Raw genomic sequence first — 22,413 nt, 5'->3', positions numbered from 1 at the left:
CCCAGAGGAGGCCCATCCAGTCCCCCACCCGACACGTCACAGTGTCACAGCTGTCGGCTGCCGCCCTGTCAGGACTCAGGACCGTGTGCGGTGTGCATTACACACAGCTGCACAGCGTACAGATTAGACCGTTTGAAAGCCCCGACCATCATCACGGCGGCCTTTCTACCTGCCCGCACCCATGCTCATTAGACGTGACATGCGCAAGCCCAGATCAGCTTGCGACTTTGAAAGCGCCGCCTGCTCCTTTCTGCTGCTGTCGATGCCACATCCGATGCCTGGCCAGTCTACTTCCCAATCCATTACCCCAAAACGACACCACACCTCATGCTCGTGTCAACAGTGCATGCGGGCCCTGGGCAGGCATCCGATAGCTTGCGCGCACCTTTCCCACTCCAAAGGCTACCTCCTCCCGTCGCATAGCCACCGACATTCTTATCCATAATCCCGCTTTCTGGCCCGTCGTCTACCTCTTGGTTGACCCGAATCCGCCAAAACCCATCATCTGCATCATCTCGGGATCCATCTCACCGCCTGCCGCCCCGCCACCGCCGCCCGCTGCCGCCGCCTCCGCCGCCTTCCGCCGCTTCTTCTCGCGCTTCTCCTCCCGCTCCTTGGCCTCCGCCGACGCCGCGCCGTCAAAGCCGTCAGGCACGTACTCGTCCGGCGGCGGGCTCTTGCGGGATTTGAGCTCCTCGAACTTGTTCTTCACCTGCAGGAAGAAAAGCGATGCGTACGGACATTGGAACAGTCTACTTCGGCCCGCATGTCAGGCATACCGCGCTGCCGCCAACATCATGCCAATCGTCAAGCCTTGCGTGGCCTAGTGCCGTAACGCGCTGCTCCACTCAACACCGCACAAAGGCTACTCCTGCCAGAAGCCTGGAACGTTTCCATACAGCACCACCTCACAAGGCCACGCGCGCTCCATCACATTGCCGCACGCACCTGCTCCAGTGTGGACTTCTCCACTTTCATGTTCATGCCCAGAGCGCGGTTGTGCCACTTGCCTGCGTGGGGTTGGAATGGTAAGGAAAGGGGTCACATTCATGATAAGGGTGGGTGGGGTGGGTGGGTGGGGGTGGGTGAGAAGGCAGAGGACTGCATGAGCACAACGCACGTGGCTTTGCACGAGTGACCTCGCGGGCCACCCCACCATTCCAGAGCCGAGCCATGCCGGATGGTGCCCTCCCAGCCACGCGGTTGTACCACCATGCTGCCCGCATTGCAACTCCGCCATTCCAATGTCACCCACGTGCTAGCAAACGCCCCCGTGATGCGTTCTTAGCCTCCTCCCTGCAGCTTGGTGCCATAAGACTCACAGTGCTCACCTCATGGCGGCGCTACAAACGCACCCCACAGCCACCCTCCCGCAACCCTGCTCCTGCTGCACAGTCTCCATTCCCCTCCCTCCATCCCCTTTTCTTCCTTCTTATCTCCCTACACACCGCCCCCGCACGCCCTCACCGTTGATGTGGTCGAGGTAGCTCTGCGAGTCGCGCAGCACGCAGTTGCACACGTTGCAGAACCAGCCCGCCTGCTGGTTGAGCGGCGTGTTGAATCCCACCACCTGCGTCTTGCCAAGTCGCGAGGTGAGGTCGATGGCATAGTCGCGCTGCTTGAGCAGCGAGCGCTCCACGATCAGGCCCTGTAGGTTTGGGGGAGGGTTAACTTTGAACCAATTTGGGGGAGGGTTAACTGTGAACCAATTTGGGGAAGGGGGTTGCAGGAGGTGGTTGGTGGGGGCCGCATGCGGTGGGGACGCTCGAGGTGGTTGGGGCCCGCAGGAGGTGGGGCGCATGTGGTGAGGTGGGCACAGGTGCCACATGCGTAGAGGGATTGCAGCCGCGCCCGTAAACCAGTCTCCACGTGCTGGATGTCCCGGTGGGCCGCTTCACCCGCTGCCGCGGCTGACTGCTCCAGCAGCCCGGCCCACCCGCCCCCACACGCCGCTGCAGCCCGCACGCCTCACCTGCCCTCCCGCCTGCCCTGCCCACTCCCTGCACCCTGGCGCTGAACCATGCCCCTACGCCAGGCCCCTCACGTCACGCCCCCTGCGCCACGCCCCCCACCTGATGCAGGGGGTCGCGCTCCTGGCGCTTGCGGCGGCGGATATCCGCCGCCGTCTCCTCGTGGTCGTCATCGTCACCGTCCTTGGCCCCCCGGGCCTTGGCCGCTTCCTTCTTCTCCTTCTCCTTCTCCTCCGCTATCGCCCGGTACTCCTCACGGTCCCACGTGCGACGGGCCGTGTTATCCACGCCCGACGCCTTCTTGCCCCCCGTTATCTTGCTCATGGCGCCGACGGCTGGTGGCAACGGTGGCAACGGTGGCACGGGAGCCGCTAGGCGGGTTCACACGCCAGTCGTGGGTGACTAGGTCGCAGCTACTGCACCCGCCTCGCTCCGCAGCTAGAGTTGGCGCTCTGTCAAAGGGATTGTAAAGAATGGAACAGCGCACGCAAATGGAGCTGCGAGCAAGGTCGCTGCCATCTGAAGGCTCCGCCTCGTGAGGCGCCATGGAGATGACATGTCGCAAGTGTTGCTGAGCTCACCTCTTCTCAAGAATCGAGCCCAAGCAGTGACAAAAGCAGCGCAGAAGACTCCGGGCCCTCCTCGCTAAGCTTCAACTCTGGGAAAGAATTCTGACGCTTGTCATCAATATGTTACGATGGGCTAAAGTCAAGCAGTAACGCAGAAGCTTGGTCAGGAGTTGGCCCGATTCTTGGCACAGTGATTTCTGTATTCTACAGTATTTCTGTATTCTACAGTATGCGCCTGTGGTGCAACGTTTGGAATGTTATAATTGTCCCAGGCGAGTTTGGGCTGGTTCCATCAGTCGCCCAATTGGCTGCTTTTCTCCGACTTTGCCCACAGTTTCTCATACTTCGCTTGTTACGTTGCTTGTAACTCACAATTTCTGCGTCTCGGCTAGAAAGCGCAAGGTAGCCCGGACTTCGCTTGAATCGACTCCACTTGACAGCTCGTGCCAAGAGCGCGTTCTCTTGCAATACTCCAGCTGGATGAGCTTTGCTTATATGTATGTCATCAAATAGCAGCCAGGGCCCCGGATGGGCGCAGCTTGCGCGGCCCCGCAACTTTGACGCGGTCTCAACACAGCGCTAGTGCAACGACGGGCGGAGGCCCTGTAGCCATGTCAATGGAGGATGATAGGACTACAGGCAGTCTCTCGTGGATTGTGCAGCTGCAGCGCTACCTGGCGCTAAACTCAGCTGGCGATGCGGGGCACCTTGCCGAGCGACGCAGCTTGCTGGAAAAGCTGCAGGCCTCTCCGTGTACTGCGGAATCTTGGGCAGGTTTCCTGATGAACGAGGAAGCCATTCTGGCGTCTGGACCAAGCGGCCGCAGCAGCAAGGCAAACCCCGTGCTCGCGCAGCTTTACCAGCGGGCCATCGAGCTGGTCCCCCGCAGCCGCGGCCACGCCTCCGAGGAATACATGTACCTCTGGGTTGGGCACGCGCGACACCTGTGGTGAGAGCGTCGCCAAGCCATATAAGCATGCAATCCGCTGCTGACTTGGCACTCTGCGCGTACGGGCAAGCACAACCCAGACTACGGCGGGGGCTTGTGTTGCTGCCTCCTGCCACAGCCTGAAGAACGTCGCCACTTCTTCGTTGTTCTGCACGCACGTGCTTACCGCTTACTATTGTGTTATGTGCGGTACTTTGCAGGTACCGGAGTGAGGATGAGGGTCGTGACCTGCTGAAGGCGCTGAAGAACCAGCACCTGCGCGACACGTGCGGTCTGCTGTACTATGAGTGGGCGCTACTGGAGCAGCAGGCGGGCAACACAAGCAAAGCAGTGGCCATCCTCCAAAAGGGGATAAAGGAGCAGGCGGAACCGCGCAGGTGCGACCGATGGGGGCGTCGGTTGTGCATTGCACGATACCAGCTCGCATGTAGTCTTGGCTGCGTGTGCATGTCGAAGTAGGCATACCCGCCATTCCGCTCGTGGCTCTGCAGCAAACCTTTGCTACCCCTAAACCCCACATGGACACCGCCTCTCTTCCCGCTGCGCAGCATGCTGGTGGGGCTGCTGGCTCAGCTCCAGCCTAGCCTGAGCGGCGCGGATGGGGCGGGTGCGGAGGCTGCTGCGCCGGTGCCGGAGCGGCGGGTGCACTTCCAGGACGTGGACATGGCGAGCGCAGGTGCGCCGCCCGACCGAGGCACACATGCATGGCGACGGGGTACGCGGGAATACAACGATTCCTAGGCTCGGCTGCAGCCGGGAGTCGCACTACGTTTTGTTAAACCACTCACATGGTTACGGTTCATGTGTGCCTCCTGCCGATGCACAGAGAACCCTGCTGCCGGGCTTGCTCGCCGCGCCGCGCCGTCCACGCCCGGCGCCAGCCTCAAGCTCGGGGAGGCGGGCAGCTGCGCCACCTCCACCTCCTACACACACCTCTCCGGCACCAGCTCCACTAGCAAGAGCAGCACCACGATGCTGCCCGGCGACCTCAGCCTGGGCATCTCCAGCCACCACCACGTGCACAACCTCACGGGCCTGGTCGCTAGCAAGAGCCAGGCCTCGTGCCTCAGCAACAGCTCGGAGGACGACACCATCAACTGCCGTTCCTCCGCCGCGGAAGATAACCGCACCCAGGGCTCCCTTGGCGCGGCAGGCGCGGGGCTCGGCACGTTGGCGGGTGGGGGTGGCAACAGCACAGCGACGGTGACGATGCCAGCGGGCATCGCAAGCAGCTTCAACCTGGCCGCTGGTGCTGCTGCCGTCGCGGCGCTGGGCAGCGGCGTGGCCGCCGGCACGACGTCTGGTGGCGGCTCGGGTGGCGGCGGGGGCAACAACACAGCCAACATGAGCATGGGCCTGCGCCGGTTCGGGCTGAAGAGTAAGGCCGTGCGGATCACCAGCGGCGACAAACCTTCAGGGAGCGCCAACGCTGCGGACGCGGGAGCGGTGCCTGCCAGCGGCGCCGCACAGCCGGCGCTGGACGTGCCGCTGGCGCCTAGCGGTGGCGCGTTCGACGACGGTGATGACGCAGCCACGCGCAAGCGGCGCGCGGCGGCGGAGGCGGCGCAGTCGCCTGCTCGCATGGTGGCCTCGGTGGTGCTGCAGGACGAGGGCATGAAGCGGCGGCATTCGCCGGATCTGGCGGCGGCGGCCGCCGCCGGGGGCATCAGCGGTCTGGACCGGCAAGCGCCACGGGGCGCAATGGAACCCGCACAGCAGCCAACGCAGCTGCCAGCACGCCTTGCGACCGGAGACCTGGGTAGCCTCCGGCCGGGCAGCGTGGCGGCGCCGCGGCAGCCGCTGGTACCGGCCACACCGGGAGGCTCTGTCACTGCGGCCATGCCCGTCGCTGCCGGGCTCTCAGCAGTGCCGGCGCCGGTACCTGTGGCCGTTGACCGGGTGCTGGCCACCCCTGGGCCGGGACCTACGCCGCTGGGCTCGCGACCTGCCACGTCGCGGCCGCAGGATGTGGAGAACATGGCTCCTGGGCCGACGCCCGCGCCGGCGCCTGGGCTTGGCGCGATGATGCCCATGGATGAGAACTGTGTGCCCGGCGGCCCGGGGCCGCTGGGAACGGCTGCAAAGCCGGCAAAGCAGCCCCTGGTGCCGGCGGTCTCCAGCACGCCGCTGCAGCCGCAGCAGGACGGTCGCGAGCCGCTCCGGTAAGGGCCCTGCGCTTGCGGTGCCTTGGCTCGGGGTAGGGCTTAGAGGAACTGCCTTGCCTGGATGCGGTATTGCACTTATAGCGATCGGCTCAAACTCGCGTGACGTTCGCCACCCCTCGGTCCTGCAGGCCTATGGGCTACGCGGCGGCACGGCCATCACCTGCGCCGCAGCCATTGGCGCCCGTGCCAGCTGCGGTGCCGCCGCACCATCAGCCATCTGCTTCATCGCAGCCTCAGCCCCAGGCGCCGCTGCATCCGCAGGGTCAGCTTGCGCCGCATCCACAGCCGCAGATTGTGCCCCAGCCGCAGCAGGCGCCTGCGCCGGCGGCCCGGCCGCAGCAGCAGCCGGGGCCGCTGGTGGCGTTCAACTGGCAGGAGCGGCTGGAGCAGCCGCAGGCGCGGCCCATTGAGAGCGAGATGTATGTGTACGTGCACGGCATCCGCTACCAGAAGCTGGACCTGGCGGGCAAGGGCGGTAGCAGCAAGGTGTACAAGGTGAGAGTGTGGCGCTTGTCGCGCGTGTGGTGTGTGTGTGTGTGTGTGTTTAAGAGCACAAGGAAAACATTACGCGTACGACAGTGTATGCGATGCAGAATTACGGCCGCGGATTACCTTGTGTGTGTGTGTGTGTGTGTGTGTGTGTGTGTGTGTGTGTGTGTGTGTGTGTGTGTGTGTGTGTGTGTGTGTGTGGTGTGTGGCTGGTGGCGGCGCGTGTGGGAAGTTGTGGTAGAGCAGGATCTGCGGGCATTGCAAGGCTTTGTGTGGCGAACAGCGCAGGTTGCGGGGCCGCAACCGCGGACTGGATGTATGAGTGTGTGCCGAAGTGTGGCAGCTCGTTGACTACGGCGTGACGCTTGTGCATGCTGCTGTGCTTGCAGGTGCTGGGCCTCAACCGCGCCATCTATGCGCTCAAGCGCGTGCGCTTCCAGAATAAGGACCAGGAGGTGCGTCTGAAGAGGTTGCACTGCGAACTTCACAGAGTGGCGTGCAGGTCATTGAATTGTGTTTGTATGCGCTTGCCAGTGTTATGGAGCAACCGCACCTCGCTCCTTAAGCATCATGCTGTCACCGATATACGGTACAAACGTCACAACTCGCAGGCGGTCAAGGGCTTCATCGATGAGATTGGGCTGCTGCGGACACTGCGCGGCAAGCCCAACATCATCCAGCTCATCGACGCGCAGGTGCGCGCACGGCACCCGCTTACAAAGGACGTCACCCAGCCCTGCCCTTTGTCCGCTGCCTTCGGTCTCGCCCTCCCGCTCATCCCGCTCCCTTCCCCGTTTTCCACTCCTTCTTCATAAACAGCTACCCCCTCTGTGCAACTCTGGGCCGTGTCACGTCATAGCCTTCTTCTCACTCTACCCCTGCCTGGAACCTCCCCGCGCCCCCAGGTGTTCCGCGAGGACGGTCTGGTGTACATGGTGCTGGAGTACGGCGACATTGACCTGGCGCGGCTGCTGCACAGCCACGAGGAGGCGCGGCGGAGGGCGGCCGGGGGCGGCGAGGCCGCGGAGGCGGCGGCAGCCGGCAGCGGAAACCAGTGCCAGGTGAGGAGCGGGGCGCACAGGCACAGGCATGGGCATGGGCACATACGAGTGTGAGGTGGAGGCTGCGCGGCGGTGCAGGTGCATGCGGCACGGGTGTGAGGTTGGCCGTTTGGGTCGAGAGTCTCATCCCCCCCACATCATTCCCCATGCCCCCGCCCATGCCCCCGCCCGCCCTTCCTTGCCTCCCCCCGCCCCCGCCCCCGCCCCCGCCACGCCTTCACCTCTTAAATCATCATGAATATAACCCCCGCCCATGCCCCCGCCCCGCGCAGGAGATTGACGGCAACTTCATCCGGCTGTACTGGCAGCAGATGCTTCAGGCCGTCAAGTGCATCCACGACGCACGCATCGTGCACGCCGACCTCAAGCCCGCCAACTTCATGCTGGTGCAGGGGCAGCTCAAGCTGATCGACTTTGGCATCGCCAAGGCCATCCAGGGCGACACCACCTCCATCAACCGGGAGTCGCAGGTGCGGCGGCTGAGGCGGCGGAGTCCGGGGAGCGATGGCATCTTGGCCCGGCATGGTTATGTGCACTTGCTCAGCCCGGGGCCGAGAGCGGGCCTGCAGATTGACCAAGCACCAAGCGTGTATCAAGCATTGTGAACTACAGAATACAAGGCCTCAGCAGCTTGCAATCTGTAGGCGCACCAACGCGCTATGACCTACAAAATGTCCGTCCTGTCGTGGTGTCTTGCGCGCATCGTGCGCGCCCACAGGTGGGCACTCTCAACTACATGTCGCCCGAGGCCATCCAGGGCGGCAGCCAGAACCCCCTGGGCGGCCCGCCGCTCAAGGTGGGCCGGCCCTCGGACGTGTGGAGCCTGGGCTGCATCCTGTACCAGATGTGAGTACCGGCCAGCCGGCCTCCCGGACACAGGGGCGGAAGCGGAAGCGAGAGCGAGAGCGGGGGCTGGGAGAGCGGGAGGTGGCAGAGACGGCGTGGGGTGGGCGCAGTCCCGGGCGTGGCAACTCTGGCGGTCCTGCATTACGTGACGCCAGTAAAGGTCGGGTCCGCACGCTGCCGTTGCATTTGACTCCAATGATGTCCTCAACCTCCCGTGCTGAGCCCCCGTGCAATTTAACCCGTATCCGTATGCTTCCCACAGGATCTATGGCCGCACGCCATTCGCGGACCTGTCCTTCATCCCCAAAATGAACGCAATCTGCAACCCCGCATACCAGGTGCGTGGCCCGTGCCGCTGTGCAAGTGCCGCCGGCGCGCCTCCGCACATGGGCCCTGAAAAAGCAGCGATCTGCGCTGCCGCCTCATGTAATGACAGCAGAGCTGGCCGTGCGCTTGAATGCCAGCATGCTAGCATGTGGCCAACGTGGCCAATGTCCTCGGCATCGCCTTGCCGCTCGTGCGTCTAACTTGACCCGTCGCTGCCGTGGCACACCTCGTTTGCTGCTCAGGTGCCCACGCCCGAGTGCGGCGAGCCGGATGCCGTGGACAGCATCCGCAGGTGAGTTACGAAGTCAGAGAAGCGATATTCAGGTCTGGCGCCGCGGGCTGCAATCCACGCGTGCGATGCCCCACCCGTCTCGCACGTCCCGCGCTGCACCTGCGGCGCCCACACCGCCACCTGCCGCTGCTGCCGGGGCACAGGTGCCTGGACCGCAACCCCAAGACGCGCATCTCGCTTCCGGAGCTACTGGACCACGCCTTCCTACACCCCAACCGCCGCAAGCCGCAGCCACCGCCGGCGGCGCCTGCGCCCGCGCCGCCGCTGCCCAGTGGCGGCGGCGGCATGGCAGGTCTGACGGAGGAGCAGATCAAAGCCATTCTGCAGGTGAGGGGGACGTGGAGAGCGGCCTGGGCGATGGACGGGCTAATAAGGGAGTTCACTGAAGGCTGATAGGGAAAGTCGCAGCCATTGATCCGTCGTTGGAACCGGCACGTGCTGTCTGGATATGACGTGATTGCTGTCTCATGTCGGGCCTTTTACAAATTGTGGCATGTTCGCAGTTGGGTGTGGCGGGAGGGAGCAGCGCAGCGGACCTGGACTCCATGGCTCGCCGCGTCATGCAGCAGCTCGGCGGAGGCGGCGGGCTGCTGATGTCAACGTCAGCAGCGCCACCAGCTGCAGCAGGCGCGGCGGCTGCGCCACCACCGCCCCGAGGTCCGCCTCCTCCACCCCCGCCGGCGCCGCCTCCGCCTCCGCTCTTCGGCGCGGCGCCGCGCACGGGTGCACCGCCGCCACCACCGCCTGCGCCGCCGCCGCCGCCGCCGCCGCTATTTGGTGGTGCGGTGGCTGCATCTCGGCCGGCTAGCGTACCGCCGCCACCGCCGCCGCCACTTGGCGCCGCCGCGTCTGGTACTGCGCGCGCGGCAGCTGCACCTGCAGCCGCGGCAGCGCCGGGCCTCGGAGACATTGCTGCTATGGCGGCAGCTGCCGCCGCGAAGCGGTAAGCGGGGCAGCCATGCATCTGACAGTACGGAAGCGGACCACTCATCCCCGCCACGAAGTCACGCTTCCTGTTTCGTGTGTGATACCCTTGGCTCCCACTCAAACTGACGCTCCGCGTACCACGTGCCTCAGGTCTGCCAAGCCGCCCCTGGTGGACCCGCTAGAAGCTCGCAACGCAGCCGCCGCCGCAGCGGCCGCGGCGGCAGCAGCGGGTCCAACACGCGCGCCGGCTGGTGCCGCCGGCGGTGGCGGCCTGCCGCTGATGGGCGCAGAACTGCACGCCGCCATCCTGCAGCAGCGGGCGCAGCTGCGGCCAGTGCAGGAGCCGCAGCAGCAGCAGGAGCCGGTTGCGACCACAGGACAGCACGCGGCGGCGGCACAGCAGGTGGCAGGGTCAGCGGCAGCGGGGCCCGCCGCCGCCAGGCAGGGGCAAGCGCCAGCACCCAGTAGCGAAGGTGCGTCAGCCCGAGCCACAAGGCCCCGCACATCAAGCTCTACCAGCGGCCGTTCCGCTGACCTGCTGTGTTGTATCGTTAACCGTCACAACCCCCGCCTGTGTTGCTCTGTGCATTACGCAGCACGCCGTAACCCTGCCCCGATCATGCTGTCTGCTCTTTCCACATGCCGCCCACAGACAACGGGCTTGAGGCGGTGTTGCGGCGCGGTCTGGAGCGCTTCCACTTTGGCGACGCCGGCGGCGACCACACACACGGGGACACCGACTTTATTGAGGCCGCCATGACAGCTGCCCGGCGGGACACATGAACAGTGGGTTGGGGCGGGGGTTGATTTCATTGATCCATAAGCATGGATTTAGTTTAGGCATCAGCTGGGCTGCAGGTCAGGTGGCGTGAGCAGCGGTGCTGCGCTTGGATGCTGGCGTAGACGGCTGTTATTTGGTAAAGGATCAACCGAAAATGACGCCCAGCTGCCCAAGCCCAAAGGAGGTGGGGCAGTGGTGTTCATGGTGTAGCGGATGCCGCCCGGCTGTGAGACCACCACGACGAAGTAGGCACGGGAGGGCCGGGGCTGGCTAACGGACGGTTCCACAGGCTCGACTGTGTCGGTGCCATTATGACTGGCTTGGTGCGATACGCCAGGTATCGCAGTGTAAGCTAGGGCCTGTGCCCAGGCAGCAGGGCGCGTGGGGAGAGGAGCATATGTGTCGTACATGCACGGAAGCGGTTGTCTTAGTCTTACTTGATTGATGGATAGTGCTGTCACGGTACTGTTTGAACGGATGGACACGTACGGCTAGCTTGGGCCGGGGCCTGCTGTGGATGGAGTCCCGTACTGAGGGTTGCGTTCAGAGGTAGCCACGCACTAGGGGGGCACCCGCCCCTGCCTGCCACGCGCGCTCTGGTGGCCTGGCCGAACCCAGCAGCAGCCACAAGAAAGGGGACGCGGTCGGGGGTCAGGGTTTGGAAGCTGGAGGATTGTGGGCGGAGGGGTCTGGCCGGCATGACCCGGCCGCGGGGTGCAGGTAGCAAGTATGGCTGCTGGTGTTGGAGCGCAAGGTAGGGTACACGGAGAGCGTAGGTACGTGGTGTTCCGTGAGGCGTGAGCCATACTTGCCCTACTGTATTGAAATTCGAAGACACACCTTGTTCTATCCCTCAATACATTACAAGTCGAGCGCCATTGAGAGAAGCGACTACAACGTCTCTTCGTGTCGAGCACATTCGCGTTCGCGTTTCGACAGCACTCCGCTAAGCGTGTGCGTGTAGTGTATGATACATGCCGTACCCGCGCTCGCCAGGTAGGCAGCAGGCACTGACAGCTCCATGCCCCGATGCAACCGGCCAGTAGTCAAAACCACATTACATTCCCCCACACCATTTGCACACCCTACCTACCTTACCCGTGTCTTCCTTACTTAAGCAGCCGCTCACACACCAGCAATAACCAATCACTGCACCAACACGCAAACACATGCGAGCACGCACGGCGTAAACAAAATACGCACCACCGCAACTACTGAACTACCACATACAGCAGCCATCACCTCTCTATGCCGAGAACTTTAGTTGCAGTTTGCAGTCACCTGCCCTGGCCTGGCCGCCCACCTAATGAACCCAGTAGACAGCCAACCTGTGCGTACGGTACGGCACGTTACCATACACAGTTACACACCCCGGGTGAAGGGAGACTGGGGCGCGCCGGAAATCCGATCGACTAGGGATCCCACGCGACCTCTCCCCCCTCCCCCGCCCTCAGGACAGCACACGCTGCCTTGCGGCGCAGCGGCGGTGTACCATCCAAGTACGCAAGTGAAACCAAGCATTTGCTGCATTACCACACGAATCCCATCCACGTCCTCTACCCCATTCAAATGAATAAATAAGTTCTCGACAGGCAGGCACAGCGAGGCACCCTCAACACGCCCTGCCTACCGCTGCATCCCGCAAGGTGTACTACGCACGTGTCAAGGTAAGCTGCAAGTCCAAAGCTCAGTGTTGGACATACAATCGTGCAGAAGTAACACACACTCTAACTTGGTCAACCGCATCCATGCTTGCACATCCTGCCAGATGCAAGGCAGCGGCCCCGCGGCCCCCAGGCACGGGCCATAGCTTGCGGCGGCGGGCGACGGCCGCTGCTTGCTGCTTCCTCTAGTGGTGGCTGCGGGTGAGTTGCGGAGAGGAACCGTTAGCTGCTGGTGTTATGACTACTGCCATACGGGATGAGCAGTGGCGGCAGCGGCTGCCGCTTTGCAGCGAAGGCGGCCCGTGCAACCTGCGGGCGCTGCTCGCGGTCTTCTGCGGTTGATGAAACACTGGAGTAGCTGGTGCCGTCACTGCTGGCGGTGTCCGACACTGTGGCAGTAGTAGTGGATGGAAACGCCGAGGCGTCGGCTGTGGTGGTGTCGTCTGCTACCGCCGTCAGTGGAGCATTGGAGTTGCTGGCTAGCAGCATGAGCGCGAGGCTGCGCTCGGCCATCTCCCACACCGGTGGCGGCGGCCCAAGCCGGCGGCGGCTGGAACTGCGGAATGCGGTATCGTAAGGGGGGAAGCCATCCATCGTAAGGGGGGAGGTAAGTTGTGGGTAAGCCGCGCGGCAAACACAGTATACCGTACCGTAGTAATGCATGAAGCATGGGCGCATGCCGCCCCACCGCCCGGTCTTAATCCCTCAATTCCTCCCGCGCTACCCACGCCAAACCATGACAGTAGGCGGACGCACCTGCTGCTGGCCTGCTGCTGCTGGTGCGGCGACGGCGGTGTGCTGCTGGTGATCAGTCCCAGCACGTGCTCAAAATCCGGCGGCGGCGGCGAGTCATTCAAATCCAGCCACATAAAGTCACCCGGGGTTTCCTGCTCCTGTGGGGCCACGCTCTGGAGGTCGCCGCTGCCGCCGCCAAGGCCGCCGCTACGGAGCGCGGTGCTGGTGGTTGCACTGCTGGCGGCGACGGTGGGGCTGTTACGGCAGCAGCAGTAGCCGCCGCCGCCATAACTGCTTAAGAAGGTGAGGCTGCTACTGCCGCCATCCCCGGCAGGGGCGTTGAGGTCGTCGTCGATGGTGCAGTCATCGCCGTCATCATCCCCATCATTGCCACTGCCGAAGGTCCCCGTCGCCGCCGCCCCGCTGTTCAAGAGTGATGCGACCGAGGCGGCCCTAGCTGCCGTGCCATTCCAGTGATTCCACTGCTCCGGCTGCTTCTCCTGCTGCTGCACCGGCCCCGGCTCCGGCCCCGGCCCCGGCTCCAGCCCCGGCTGCGGCTGCCGCTGGTCATGGCGGTCATGGCGGTCATGGATGAAGCGTTCCCGAGCAGCCGCCGGCGGCGAGTCCGCCGGTGCCTCTGGGAAAGCGCAGTCCGGCGGGGTGGACAAGGACAGGACCGACATGGCCCTGCCGCCGCGGACGAGCGGTGAGGGCTCACCAAAGCTGAGAGAGGCGCTGCGGGTGGTGTTGCGCCCAAGGGCGGTGGGCGGCCGATGCGGGGATGTGTGCGAGGGCAGGCGTGCCTGCGGCAGGGCCGCGTCGTCCGCAGCTGGCATCGAGTCCACACTTTTTGCATCTGCCCGCGATGTAAGGCCAGTCTGCCAGGCATTGCGCGATAGCGGCAAACTGCAGGAGCTGCAATGCGCATCTCTCAAAGGAGATACCACCTCGACGGTCATCGCGATGCTGTCCGAAGTAGTGCTCCCGCCGGACGTCGACGAAGAGCTCTGCTTTGAAGAAGCGCCGAAGAGCTTCACAATCGCCGCGCGGAAAGGCATTTCTCAGTACAAATGCACGCGCGGGGCGCGAGAGCGAGCTAGTGAGCGAGCGAGCAGTAAAGGCTGTGCCCTCGCTCAGGATTTAGGGCTGGTGCGCTTTGGAACCTCCTAGTAAGTTTATTGGGTAGCGCCGCACATCGGAGGCGGTCTTGGGGCGGGGGGCACCGCGACCAATGCACACAAAAGAGTGAAAACCAAGAACTGAGAAGTCACTGAAACGGCCGAACCCCTCGAATACTCTCCCGGTCTTAAAAACCCATGTCTTCTTCAAAAAGTAAGACACCCATTGCCTGCTGCACAGAGCTCAGGCATCGTGCGAAAGAGACCTCGTTCAAGAAAGAGTGCCGCCGTGTCACTGCTGCGTTCTTGTATTGACGACGCCACAGTGCAATCCCATCAATGATACAGTAACGCAGCAGTTGCTTGGCGCAAGACGGCACCACGTGCGCAAAACCACCCACGGGCGGCCAGCTGCGAACTGCCCACGGCCGCGGCTGACACTCTTCTGCTCGTAAATGTTTCCACAGGTGCCGACCCCGCACGAACGGCGCACTCGCTCCTGCATCCGCCGTACGTCCTGCCCTCACGCACACATATGCACTGCGGCCTCCTGTCCGCGGGCCACACCCAATGTTTCAACGCAAGCCCCTCATGGCGGCCCTTATCTCTTGCCTGGTGCGGCCGGCTCGCCTGGCGGCCGCCAAACTTGCCGCCTCTCCTCTCCCCAGTCCTAGCCCGCCCGCAACAACCGGTATAGAGGCCACGTCCGGACTCCCGCTGCGAGCAGCGGTCCCTCAGACGGCACAAACAGGCTGTGTCCATCCACCCATCCATCACAGCATCAGGACCGGACCGAGCCCCAAAATCCCAACTGGTCCTCTGCCCAGTCCCTTATCCCCAGTCTGGCATTGTCCCCTGCGCCGTGTGTGCCCTCCCGAACAAAAGGGCCTCGGCGCACTGTGCCGCCGCCCCGCCTCACGGCAGCGCGTCGACCAACATGTCCTCCACTTGCACCTCCTCCTCCACCACCGCCTCCGGCGCCACTTCCTCCACTGCTCGCTGCTGCTGTTGCGCAGCAGCACCTGCCGCTTCCTGCTGCTGCGGGTGCGCCGCCACATCCGCCGCCGCCACCGCGCCGGCCTCCGCGCCGCCCATCGCCAGGCCGCCAGGAGACAGCGCCAGCCCCGGCGCGTCTAATCCCACGCCCACGCCCATGCCCACACCCAGCCCGATGCCTCCAAGCCCGTCCTCGCCAAAGCCGCCGGCGCCGCCAATGCCCATGCCGGTCCCCGGCACCAGTGCGCCGTCGTCGTCGTCGTCGGCATGGCTGGGGCCCGCGCCGCCGCTGCCGTCCTCAGCCTCCGGCGCGGCCTCCGCTGGCGCCGCCTGGTCAGGGTGGATGCGAGGCGCATGCATGGAGGGAGTTGTGCGTCGTGAGCAGCAGCGTTGCGTGATCCATGCAAGACGCCAGGAGCGAAGGCGTTGGGGGGTGAAACGTGTGCCTGCTCAGCGTTTGTGATGGCGCCAAGGCGTCCATAACTTGTGTGGCGCATTGCACGGCGTCGACCCTTTCGCTCCCACCGGCGCACCAAAGCACACCGACCCGGACCATTGCCGTAGCGCCCGCCGCTGCACCCGCCCCTCAACCGCGCATTCACGTGCCGTACGCGCACAGCTATATCCCTCCTCTTTCCCAAGGACTCCTCTATCCACCGATCTCCTCACCATGCCCTATGGAACACAGCGCCGCACACGCTCACACCTGCAGAGAGCTGCGCGGCGCCACTGGGGGCGGCTCGTCGGCTGCGGCGCCGCTCTTGCGCTTCTTGTTGCCGCCGGCCTGCTGCCGGTTCTTGTTGCGCTCCTTTGCTGCCTCCTTGAAGGCTGGGGGGGCCATGAATGAGGATCCAAGGTCAGCCAAAAGAGACTGGCTAATGATAGATTGGGCACAAGGTGCACGACGTGGCCAGGACACAGTCAATACGGGGATTGCGCTTTGCAGCTGCCGTAGCCTTGGTGCCACGACGCGCAGTTTTTAGCGGCACCGGGACAGCCAAACCCCCATTTACCTTCAAGCTGCTCCCGCAGGGGCCCCACGAGCTCTGGGAAATCCAGGTCGTGCAGCGCCGTGAGCACGTCGTCAGCGTTCACGGTTGACCTGCCAGTTGCGTGTCAGCGGCGGTTTGAACCAGGTTTGTCTTCAAAAGAGGACTGGTAACATGACTGACGTTGGCTAGCAACGTGAAAGCGCGTCCAAACGGGCTCTTACCGCCGCTTCTCCTGGCAAATGTCATTGGAAGTCGATGCCAAGCAGCTTATGAAGACTTTGGTGCACTCTGCAAGTGCTGTAAGAGCGTCCTTATTCACACTGAATTCCTTTGCATCGTCGCCCGCGAGGAGTGCGAGTTTAGACTTGACAATTCGCCGAATTAGCGCTCGCGGCAGCTCCGCATCTGCCTCAGGCTTCTCTATTTGTGCCTCCATGGCTACAGAGTCTTCGATGAGCTAGGGACGCGGTATTAATACGCTAGAACAAACAGCTGCAAGTTTGAAACCGCTTCAGCAGCGCGGGGGGAGCTTGTGTTCAGTAAACTATGTGTTATGATATCCTGTGCAAAGTAGTAACAGCTATAGCCTGCTCCGTGGAGCAGAACACTGAATGGATTTCAGGGTTTGTGCCTGCCCACCCCGCGCCCCCTCCCGCACATGCATCCAAGGCAAGCGCACCCAGACACCCGCCATGGCAAAACCAGACGCTTACACCATTACAACTTCGTAACTTGCAGACTTCTACAGGCTTATTGCTTGCCAGGTGTCCAGTCATCCCAGCGACCAAGCACAACAAAACAGGCACCATTTCTCAAGAATGCTTCACCCATGGCCCGCGCCCCATCATTCGAGCAATCCTGGTTTCTCTCCAGCACCGCCTTACCCGCCATGCCTCAGCCAGTGCAACCCTATCAGCCCCGATAGCCCGAGCAGTCCGAGTACCGGACAGCCCGGGACAGGGCTGAACTGCTAACGCGGCTTTCACCATCACCACTACCAACCAACACATCACCGAAGCAACCGCCGAATGCCAGCCTGCTCACCCGCCAAAACTGCATCCAAGCATGGAGCTCTGGAACCTCCAAAAATTGAACCCGAGCTCACGCAACCTTGCCCTCTTGCTAAATGACCGCGGGCCCCGGTCCTCTGCTAACCCGTGCTAGCTAGCAGCTGTAAACTATCCGTCACCATCCTTCCGCCCCCACACTGATCTGACCCCTCCACTGCCGCCGTTCCACCCGGCCAGCAGCGACAGGGCACACACTGTCTGTCAGCCACCCGCCTCTCTCGGCGGATGGGCTGACACGTCCCACCCATCGCGTCATGCCCAAACGCCTCAGCCAGCGCTCCAGCAGCCGCATCTTACCGGTACGCCACAGCGCCTGCCTGGCTGACACGTCTCCTGGCCGCCCACACACCAAGCTTCCCAGCTTCCCACACGCCAAGCACCCAGCTTCCCAAGCCCTCGCCTCCTCCTCCTCCTCCTCCTCCGCCTCCTTTACCCACCCAGCTAACCCCCTCCCCACGCCCCATCGCCTCACGCCAGCGTGCTGACGTCCACCGCGGTGGTGGCGCGCGCCTCCTCCAGGCGGCGGCTCTTGGTGACCAGCAGGTAGCACTCCAGGTTGTCGCCCTCGGCCCACTCCGTGAAGCCGTCGCAGCCGGCGCCGCACTCCAGGCCCGCCGACACCTCCTCCACAATGTCCTTGACGCGGCGCAGGGAGGACAGCTTGCCCTCGTACACCACCACGGCGTTCTGGAAGGGGTGGAGGGCGGGGAGGGGTGGGGTGGAGGGAGGGGCGAGGTTGGGAGGGGTTGTTGGGAGGTTGGGAGGAGAAAGCTTGGGTGGGAAATGGAAGAGGGGCAGAGAGGCAAGATGCGGGAGGGATGCGCGAGCGGAGGGAACTCATCCCAACCCGTGCCAGCTGCATTAGCGGGGCAACCGCTGTGTGGTCGGCGGCGATGGGCCCGTCGTGTCGGGAGCAGCAGCGGAGCTTCGCCACTCAGGCTCACCTTGCCGCTGCCGCGCCTGACGGTGACGTATCCGCTCTTGGTCAGCTTGCCCTCCGTCACCGCGCAGCCCGCCACGCGCTTCTTGCCGGTGCCGAACACCGCCTTCACCACAGCCGTGCCCTGAGGGGAGTGCGTCGGAAGGAGGAGGAGGCGAGGCAAGGGGTGGAGCGGGTGGGTGGGTGGGTGGGTGGAAAGCCCTAACACAAACACACACGCAACACACGCACACACACACACGTTGTGCTCTTTAACACACACACGTTCATACACGCACACATGCACACACACACACGCACACACACGCACACACATGCCTCCCCAACGCCCCCACCTGCGGCACGCGCTCCTCCACCAGCTTGAGTTTGCCCTCCATGGCGGCCTTGACGTCGTCGATGAGCTCGTAGATGATCTTGTAGCTCTTGACGTTGACGCCCAGCCGCTTGGCGTGGCTGGACACTGCCTCATCGGGCTGAAGGGGGGGGGGGGGAAGGCGGGGGGGCAGGGAGGAGGGGGAGGGAGGGAGGGGAGCACGGGGATGAGAACGAGGTATTGTGGGTGGGGCGAGGTGCAGGGCAGCGGGGTACAGGTGAGGTACAGCGGGCCGCACGACAGGCTGAGTGGTCATCTTGTGATCGCACAGATTGCATTCACTGCAAGATTGCACAGTACCTTAATCATGCATATGATCCCCCTCCCCCTCCCCCTCCCCCTCTCCCTCCCCCTGCCCCTGCCCCTCCCCCTCACCTCCAGGTTGAAGGCCAGCACCATGCCGCCGCTGGCCGCCGCCAGGTCCACGTCCGACACGTTGAGGTCGCCGGCGCCGCTGAGCAGGAAGCGCAGCACCACCGACTGCTGCGGCAGCATGGCCAGCGCCGCCTTGATGGCCTCAACCATGCCGCTGGTGTCGGCCTGGGGCGGAGGAGGGGCGAGGGGGAGGCAGAGGGAGCGGGGAGGGGGTGCAAAGGCGGTTGGAAAAGGGGTACAGGATGCAATGAAGACTGCAGGCGAAGATGAAGGTGAAGTTGAGGGAAGGGGCACTGCGAGGTTGGAGCAGTGGTTAACACAAGGTACAGCGGGAATCACAGCCCATGGGTCATGGCAAGCCTGCGCCTTCACCCGCCTGGACCGCCAGACGCCCCGCCCTGCTCCCTTCTCACGCTGCCCCTGCCCCTGCCCCTGCCTCTGCTGCCTGTCCCTGTCCTTTGTCCCTGACCCCTGCCGGCCCCCCTACTCCCCACCACCACCACTCCCCACAACACGTCCTGGGCGGGCTTTCGTTCCGTTTTCTGAGAAACACACACATACACGCACGCATGCATGCACACGCGCCCTCACCTTGATGATGAGGTTGAGCCGCTGCAGCGCCTCCTGGTCCTCGTCCACCGTGGCCAGCGAGGCCAGAGTCACCATGCTGCCGCCGCCGCTCATGTCGATCATGCGCTGGAGCTGCGGGTGGGCGCGTTGGGTGGAGGTGTGTGTGTGTGTGTGCGTGTGTGTGTGTGTGTGTGTGTGTGTGTGTGTGTGTGTGTGTGTGTGTGTGTGGGTGTGTGTGTGTGTGTGGGTGTGGGTGGGTGTGGGTGTGAATGTAGGCAGGGGGTTGCCCGCCAGTCAGCCCGGTCCATAGGCCGCATACCCCCCCCCCCCCAGATCCACATATACATTTACGCACAGACACACGAAGACATCCAACGCTTGGGTGGGCGAACACGCCCGCCCCCTTCCCCGTTGGTTTTGGTTTAGTTTGGGCTGGTATTTACGATCCCCCCCCCCACCTCCCCCCCCCATATTTGATACACACCATCCCATGGATGGCTACCCCCCCGCCTCCCTAACCCCCCTCCCACCCCACACCCACCCCCTCCCCCACACCCACCTTGAGCTTGTCCTCGAACTCCATGGCCGCGTTGCGCGCCGCCTGCTCGGTGGGGTACACCTCGAACTCCTCGCCGGCGGCAGGCACGCTGTTCAGACCCGTCAGCTGCGGGCAGGAGGCGGCAGAAGGGTGTGTGTGGTGAGGTTAGGCGCGGTTAGGGCGGCGGTGGGAGGAGGGCGGCGGCGGCAAGGAGCCGGTCCGGGCTCGGGTGGACATTGTGTGTGGCGGCGGAGGCGCAATGCACAGCCCAGCTCTCACAGCGCCTTGCATGGCAAACCTCAGTGTAGCCATCTTAAGATAACCCCCGATGCAGTTCCCATGGCACACACCGCCCTGCATGTTTCCTTGCTTGTAGGCTGCACATTCTAGCACACACGCCCGCACCGTCCCCCTTCTTTTCTCTCTCTCTCTCTCACACAAACACACACGCACACACGCACGCACCTGCACGGCGATGGAGGGGCCGGCGTCCACGAGCGGGCGGCCCAGGTCGTTGGTGAGCGAGCGCACCTTGCCGTAGGAGGCGCCCGCGCGCACGATGTCGCCGGGGCGGAGCGTGCCGGCCTGCGAGAGCGGGTGACGCGGAGAGCGGGCAGGAAAGAGCAGCATGTTTCACTATGCATAGAGAACGAGACGTCGCGGAGGCGGTTTGGAGCATGCGTACAACACGAAATAAACAAACACTATGAAGTACAATATGCCGGGCACAGACTAAGTGCGTTGGTAGTTGGTATAGTTACGCAAAGCACACATGCAAACGAAGTCAAAACCGCGGTCGCCCCACGCCCCACCTGCACCAGCAGTGTTGCGATGGGGCCCTTCTTCTTGTCCAGGTTGGCCTCAATGACGGTGCCGCGGGCGGGGCGCAGCGGGTTGGACATGAGGCTCTTCTCCTCGGCCAGCCACAGCAGCTGGGGAGGGGGGGGAGATAACATCCATAATTACCACCACATAAGGTGACAGGCAGAGGCCTCCAAAGCCCAAACCAGCCTTCCTACCTGCCTAATGCTTGCCTCATCCGACGCTCCAGGTCCGATGTATGTCCTCCCTTAAATCAAGCCCAACCCCAATCCCAAGCTCCAAGCCCCACACATACATGCACACACACACGCCCCGCCCGCACATACACACACACCGCCCCCACCCACCCACACACACGCACACAAACACATCGCCCCCGCCACCCCCCCCCCCACACACACACACACACAGCGCCGGCACGCACCTGTGTGAGCAGGTCCTGCACGCCCGTGCCCTTCTTGGCGCTGACGGGGCACATGGGCGTGCTGCCGCCCCACTCCTCCGGCACCAGGTTCAGCTCCAGCAGCTCCTGAGGGGGGTGAGGGGGGGGGTTGAGGGCGGGGGCGGGGGAGTGAGGGGGCTGCATTCATGGTTGTTCAAGAAGCAAAGGCGCAGCCAGGCACAGTAGAACAGAAAGGTTGTGTGTAGCAATCCACAATCGCCAGCCCCCCCTTTCAAGTCCCGCCCACCTGCTTGACCCGGTCCACGTCCGCGCCCGGCTTGTCGATCTTGTTGATGGCAACCACGATGGGCACCCCCGCAGCCTGTGTGTGGGCGAGAGGCCGTACATGGCCGTGTGGGGATGTGGGGTTGGGTGCACGAACAGGCGGGGACACGCGCGCTGCAGGCTCGGCTGCAGGTGCGGGTGAGGGGAAGTGGAATCGGCCATTCCACTCCCACCCGAGTCTGCTTCTGGAACGGCCGCTTCCCTTTCCCCGATGGACCCTGTGCGCCGTGTGCCGAGCTGCACCGGGTACTGCCCGGCAGCCCAGGTGTGCCGGGCTGATCATGCCGTACACAATACACAGCCGCCCCAACCACACCTACCGAGGACACCACCACCACCACCCGCCTGCGGGCCTCCCCACTCCCCGGACCCGCATCGGTGTTCCCCCGCCCACTCCCCCGCTCCCCCGCCGCTCCCCGCTCCCCCGCCGCCGCTGTCCACCCGCACCGCCGCCCCCCCCCCCCGCCGCTCCCCGCCGCTCTCCACCACCTACCTGCGCGTGCGCCACCGCCTCCCGGGTCTGCGGCCTCACGCCGTCGTCCGCCGCCACAATGATGATGGCCATGTCCGTCACCTGGGGGGGGTTATATTCATAATTAATTAAGAAGTGAAGGCATAGCCAGGTACAGCTACAGGGTGGGTGCAGCAAACGAGGGGTTGGGAGGGAGGGCAGGGCCAAGGAGCAGGAGCAGAGCACAAGGCGGCATGCATACGGCGTCTGGGCCTCGGTCGTACCCTGGGCTTTAGACCACCACCACTATCACCAAAACCACAACCATCCGCCCCACTCACTGCCCCTTCCCAACACTCGCCTTCGCCCTCCCCAACCCCTGACAGCCCCAGGTCCTTCCCAAGCTCTCCCCCGCGCGCTCCCCCCCCCCCGCTCCCCCCCCACACACACTCCTCCCCCCCTCGCTGCGCACCTGTGCTCCGCGCGCGCGCATGGCGCTGAACGCCTCGTGTCCGGGCGTGTCCAGGAAGCAGATGGTCTTGACCTCGCCCTCCACCTCCACCTCCGTGTTGTAGGCGCCGATGGCCTGAGCAGGGGGGAAGGGGAGCGGGGGGCGGGAGGGAGGGAGGGAGGGAGCGGGGTAAAGGAAGGGAGGGAGCGGGGGGA

General features: G+C 64.0%; 5 protein-coding genes across 5 annotated transcripts in view; 1 reads left to right on the top strand and 4 right to left on the bottom strand.

Moving 5' to 3' along the window:
- Positions 1-85: 85 nt before the first annotated feature.
- Positions 86-2,794, bottom strand: CHLRE_07g341650v5 (uncharacterized protein). The gene is made up of 5 exons (XM_001692359.2): positions 2,552-2,794; positions 2,073-2,422; positions 1,468-1,648; positions 949-1,010; positions 86-712 (listed from the first exon to the last, which is right to left on the bottom strand). The coding sequence occupies exons 2-5, from the start codon at positions 2,292-2,294 to the stop codon at positions 467-469; spliced, it is 711 nt and encodes a 236-aa protein (XP_001692411.1). The 5' UTR covers positions 2,295-2,422; positions 2,552-2,794; the 3' UTR covers positions 86-466.
- Positions 2,795-2,894: 100 nt separating this feature from the next.
- CHLRE_07g341700v5 (uncharacterized protein) lies at positions 2,895-11,210 on the top strand. The gene is made up of 16 exons (XM_043064366.1): positions 2,895-3,488; positions 3,689-3,865; positions 4,037-4,164; positions 4,315-5,650; positions 5,782-6,148; positions 6,532-6,597; positions 6,754-6,837; positions 7,048-7,203; positions 7,476-7,673; positions 7,922-8,049; positions 8,312-8,387; positions 8,619-8,668; positions 8,812-8,995; positions 9,172-9,611; positions 9,746-10,068; positions 10,248-11,210. Exons 1-16 carry the CDS (start codon positions 3,157-3,159, stop codon positions 10,376-10,378), a joined length of 4,176 nt encoding a protein of 1,391 aa, XP_042922940.1. The 5' UTR covers positions 2,895-3,156; the 3' UTR covers positions 10,379-11,210.
- Positions 11,211-11,225: 15 nt separating this feature from the next.
- Positions 11,226-13,914, bottom strand: CHLRE_07g341750v5 (uncharacterized protein). The gene is made up of 2 exons (XM_043064367.1): positions 12,797-13,914; positions 11,226-12,596 (listed from the first exon to the last, which is right to left on the bottom strand). Exons 1-2 carry the CDS (start codon positions 13,609-13,611, stop codon positions 12,263-12,265), a joined length of 1,149 nt encoding a protein of 382 aa, XP_042922939.1. The 5' UTR covers positions 13,612-13,914; the 3' UTR covers positions 11,226-12,262.
- Positions 13,915-13,992: 78 nt separating this feature from the next.
- Positions 13,993-16,434, bottom strand: CHLRE_07g341800v5 (uncharacterized protein). Its single transcript, XM_001692357.2, has 4 exons — positions 16,103-16,434; positions 15,903-15,991; positions 15,596-15,717; positions 13,993-15,219 (listed from the first exon to the last, which is right to left on the bottom strand). The coding sequence occupies exons 1-4, from the start codon at positions 16,315-16,317 to the stop codon at positions 14,809-14,811; spliced, it is 837 nt and encodes a 278-aa protein (XP_001692409.2). The 5' UTR covers positions 16,318-16,434; the 3' UTR covers positions 13,993-14,808.
- Positions 16,435-16,578: 144 nt separating this feature from the next.
- CHLRE_07g341850v5 (uncharacterized protein) overlaps positions 16,579-22,413 on the bottom strand; it is a 10,817-nt gene continuing 4,982 nt past the window's right edge. Inside the window, exons 8-19 of the mRNA XM_043064368.1 lie at positions 22,220-22,333; positions 21,790-21,870; positions 21,259-21,333; positions 20,994-21,098; positions 20,560-20,679; positions 20,213-20,332; positions 19,769-19,873; positions 19,231-19,341; positions 18,640-18,804; positions 18,227-18,364; positions 17,896-18,015; positions 16,579-17,638 (exon numbers count right to left, since the gene is read on the bottom strand). Coding sequence (XP_042922938.1) covers positions 17,420-17,638; positions 17,896-18,015; positions 18,227-18,364; positions 18,640-18,804; positions 19,231-19,341; positions 19,769-19,873; positions 20,213-20,332; positions 20,560-20,679; positions 20,994-21,098; positions 21,259-21,333; positions 21,790-21,870; positions 22,220-22,333 — 1,473 coding nt within the window. The 3' untranslated portion in view covers positions 16,579-17,419. The remainder of the gene's footprint in view (positions 17,639-17,895; positions 18,016-18,226; positions 18,365-18,639; positions 18,805-19,230; positions 19,342-19,768; positions 19,874-20,212; positions 20,333-20,559; positions 20,680-20,993; positions 21,099-21,258; positions 21,334-21,789; positions 21,871-22,219; positions 22,334-22,413) is intronic.

This window comes from Chlamydomonas reinhardtii, chromosome 7 (assembly GCF_000002595.2).
Source record: "Chlamydomonas reinhardtii strain CC-503 cw92 mt+ chromosome 7, whole genome shotgun sequence".
Lineage (NCBI taxonomy): Eukaryota > Viridiplantae > Chlorophyta > Chlorophyceae > Chlamydomonadales > Chlamydomonadaceae > Chlamydomonas > Chlamydomonas reinhardtii.
This window is presented reverse-complemented; position numbering and strand designations above follow the sequence as displayed.

Bases quoted from the DNA above. Each gene is read 5' to 3' on its own strand.
- CHLRE_07g341650v5 (XM_001692359.2), bottom strand. From the start codon at position 2,294: ATGAGCAAGATAACGGGGGGCAAGAAGGCGTCGGGCGTGGATAACACG. The intron at 1,011-1,467 runs GTGAGGGCGTGC...AACCCCACGCAG, and splicing joins CTACCTCGACCACATCAACG to GCAAGTGGCACAACCGCGCT. The intron at 713-948 runs GTGCGTGCGGCA...TTCTTCCTGCAG, and splicing joins AGAAGTCCACACTGGAGCAG to GTGAAGAACAAGTTCGAGGA.
- CHLRE_07g341700v5 (XM_043064366.1), top strand. From the start codon at position 3,157: ATGGAGGATGATAGGACTACAGGCAGTCTCTCGTGGATTGTGCAGCTG. The intron at 8,996-9,171 runs GTGAGGGGGACG...GCATGTTCGCAG, and splicing joins AGATCAAAGCCATTCTGCAG to TTGGGTGTGGCGGGAGGGAG. The intron at 9,612-9,745 runs GTAAGCGGGGCA...CACGTGCCTCAG, and splicing joins GCAGCTGCCGCCGCGAAGCG to GTCTGCCAAGCCGCCCCTGG.
- CHLRE_07g341750v5 (XM_043064367.1), bottom strand. From the start codon at position 13,611: ATGCCAGCTGCGGACGACGCGGCCCTGCCGCAGGCACGCCTGCCCTCG. The intron at 12,597-12,796 runs GTGCGTCCGCCT...CGCATTCCGCAG, and splicing joins CAGCAGCAGGCCAGCAGCAG to TTCCAGCCGCCGCCGGCTTG.
- CHLRE_07g341800v5 (XM_001692357.2), bottom strand. From the start codon at position 16,317: ATGGAGGCACAAATAGAGAAGCCTGAGGCAGATGCGGAGCTGCCGCGA. The intron at 15,718-15,902 runs GTAAATGGGGGT...TGGCCCCCCCAG, and splicing joins CCTGCGGGAGCAGCTTGAAG to CCTTCAAGGAGGCAGCAAAG. The intron at 15,220-15,595 runs GTGTGAGCGTGT...CACCCTGACCAG, and splicing joins CGCCGCGCAGCTCTCTGCAG to GCGGCGCCAGCGGAGGCCGC.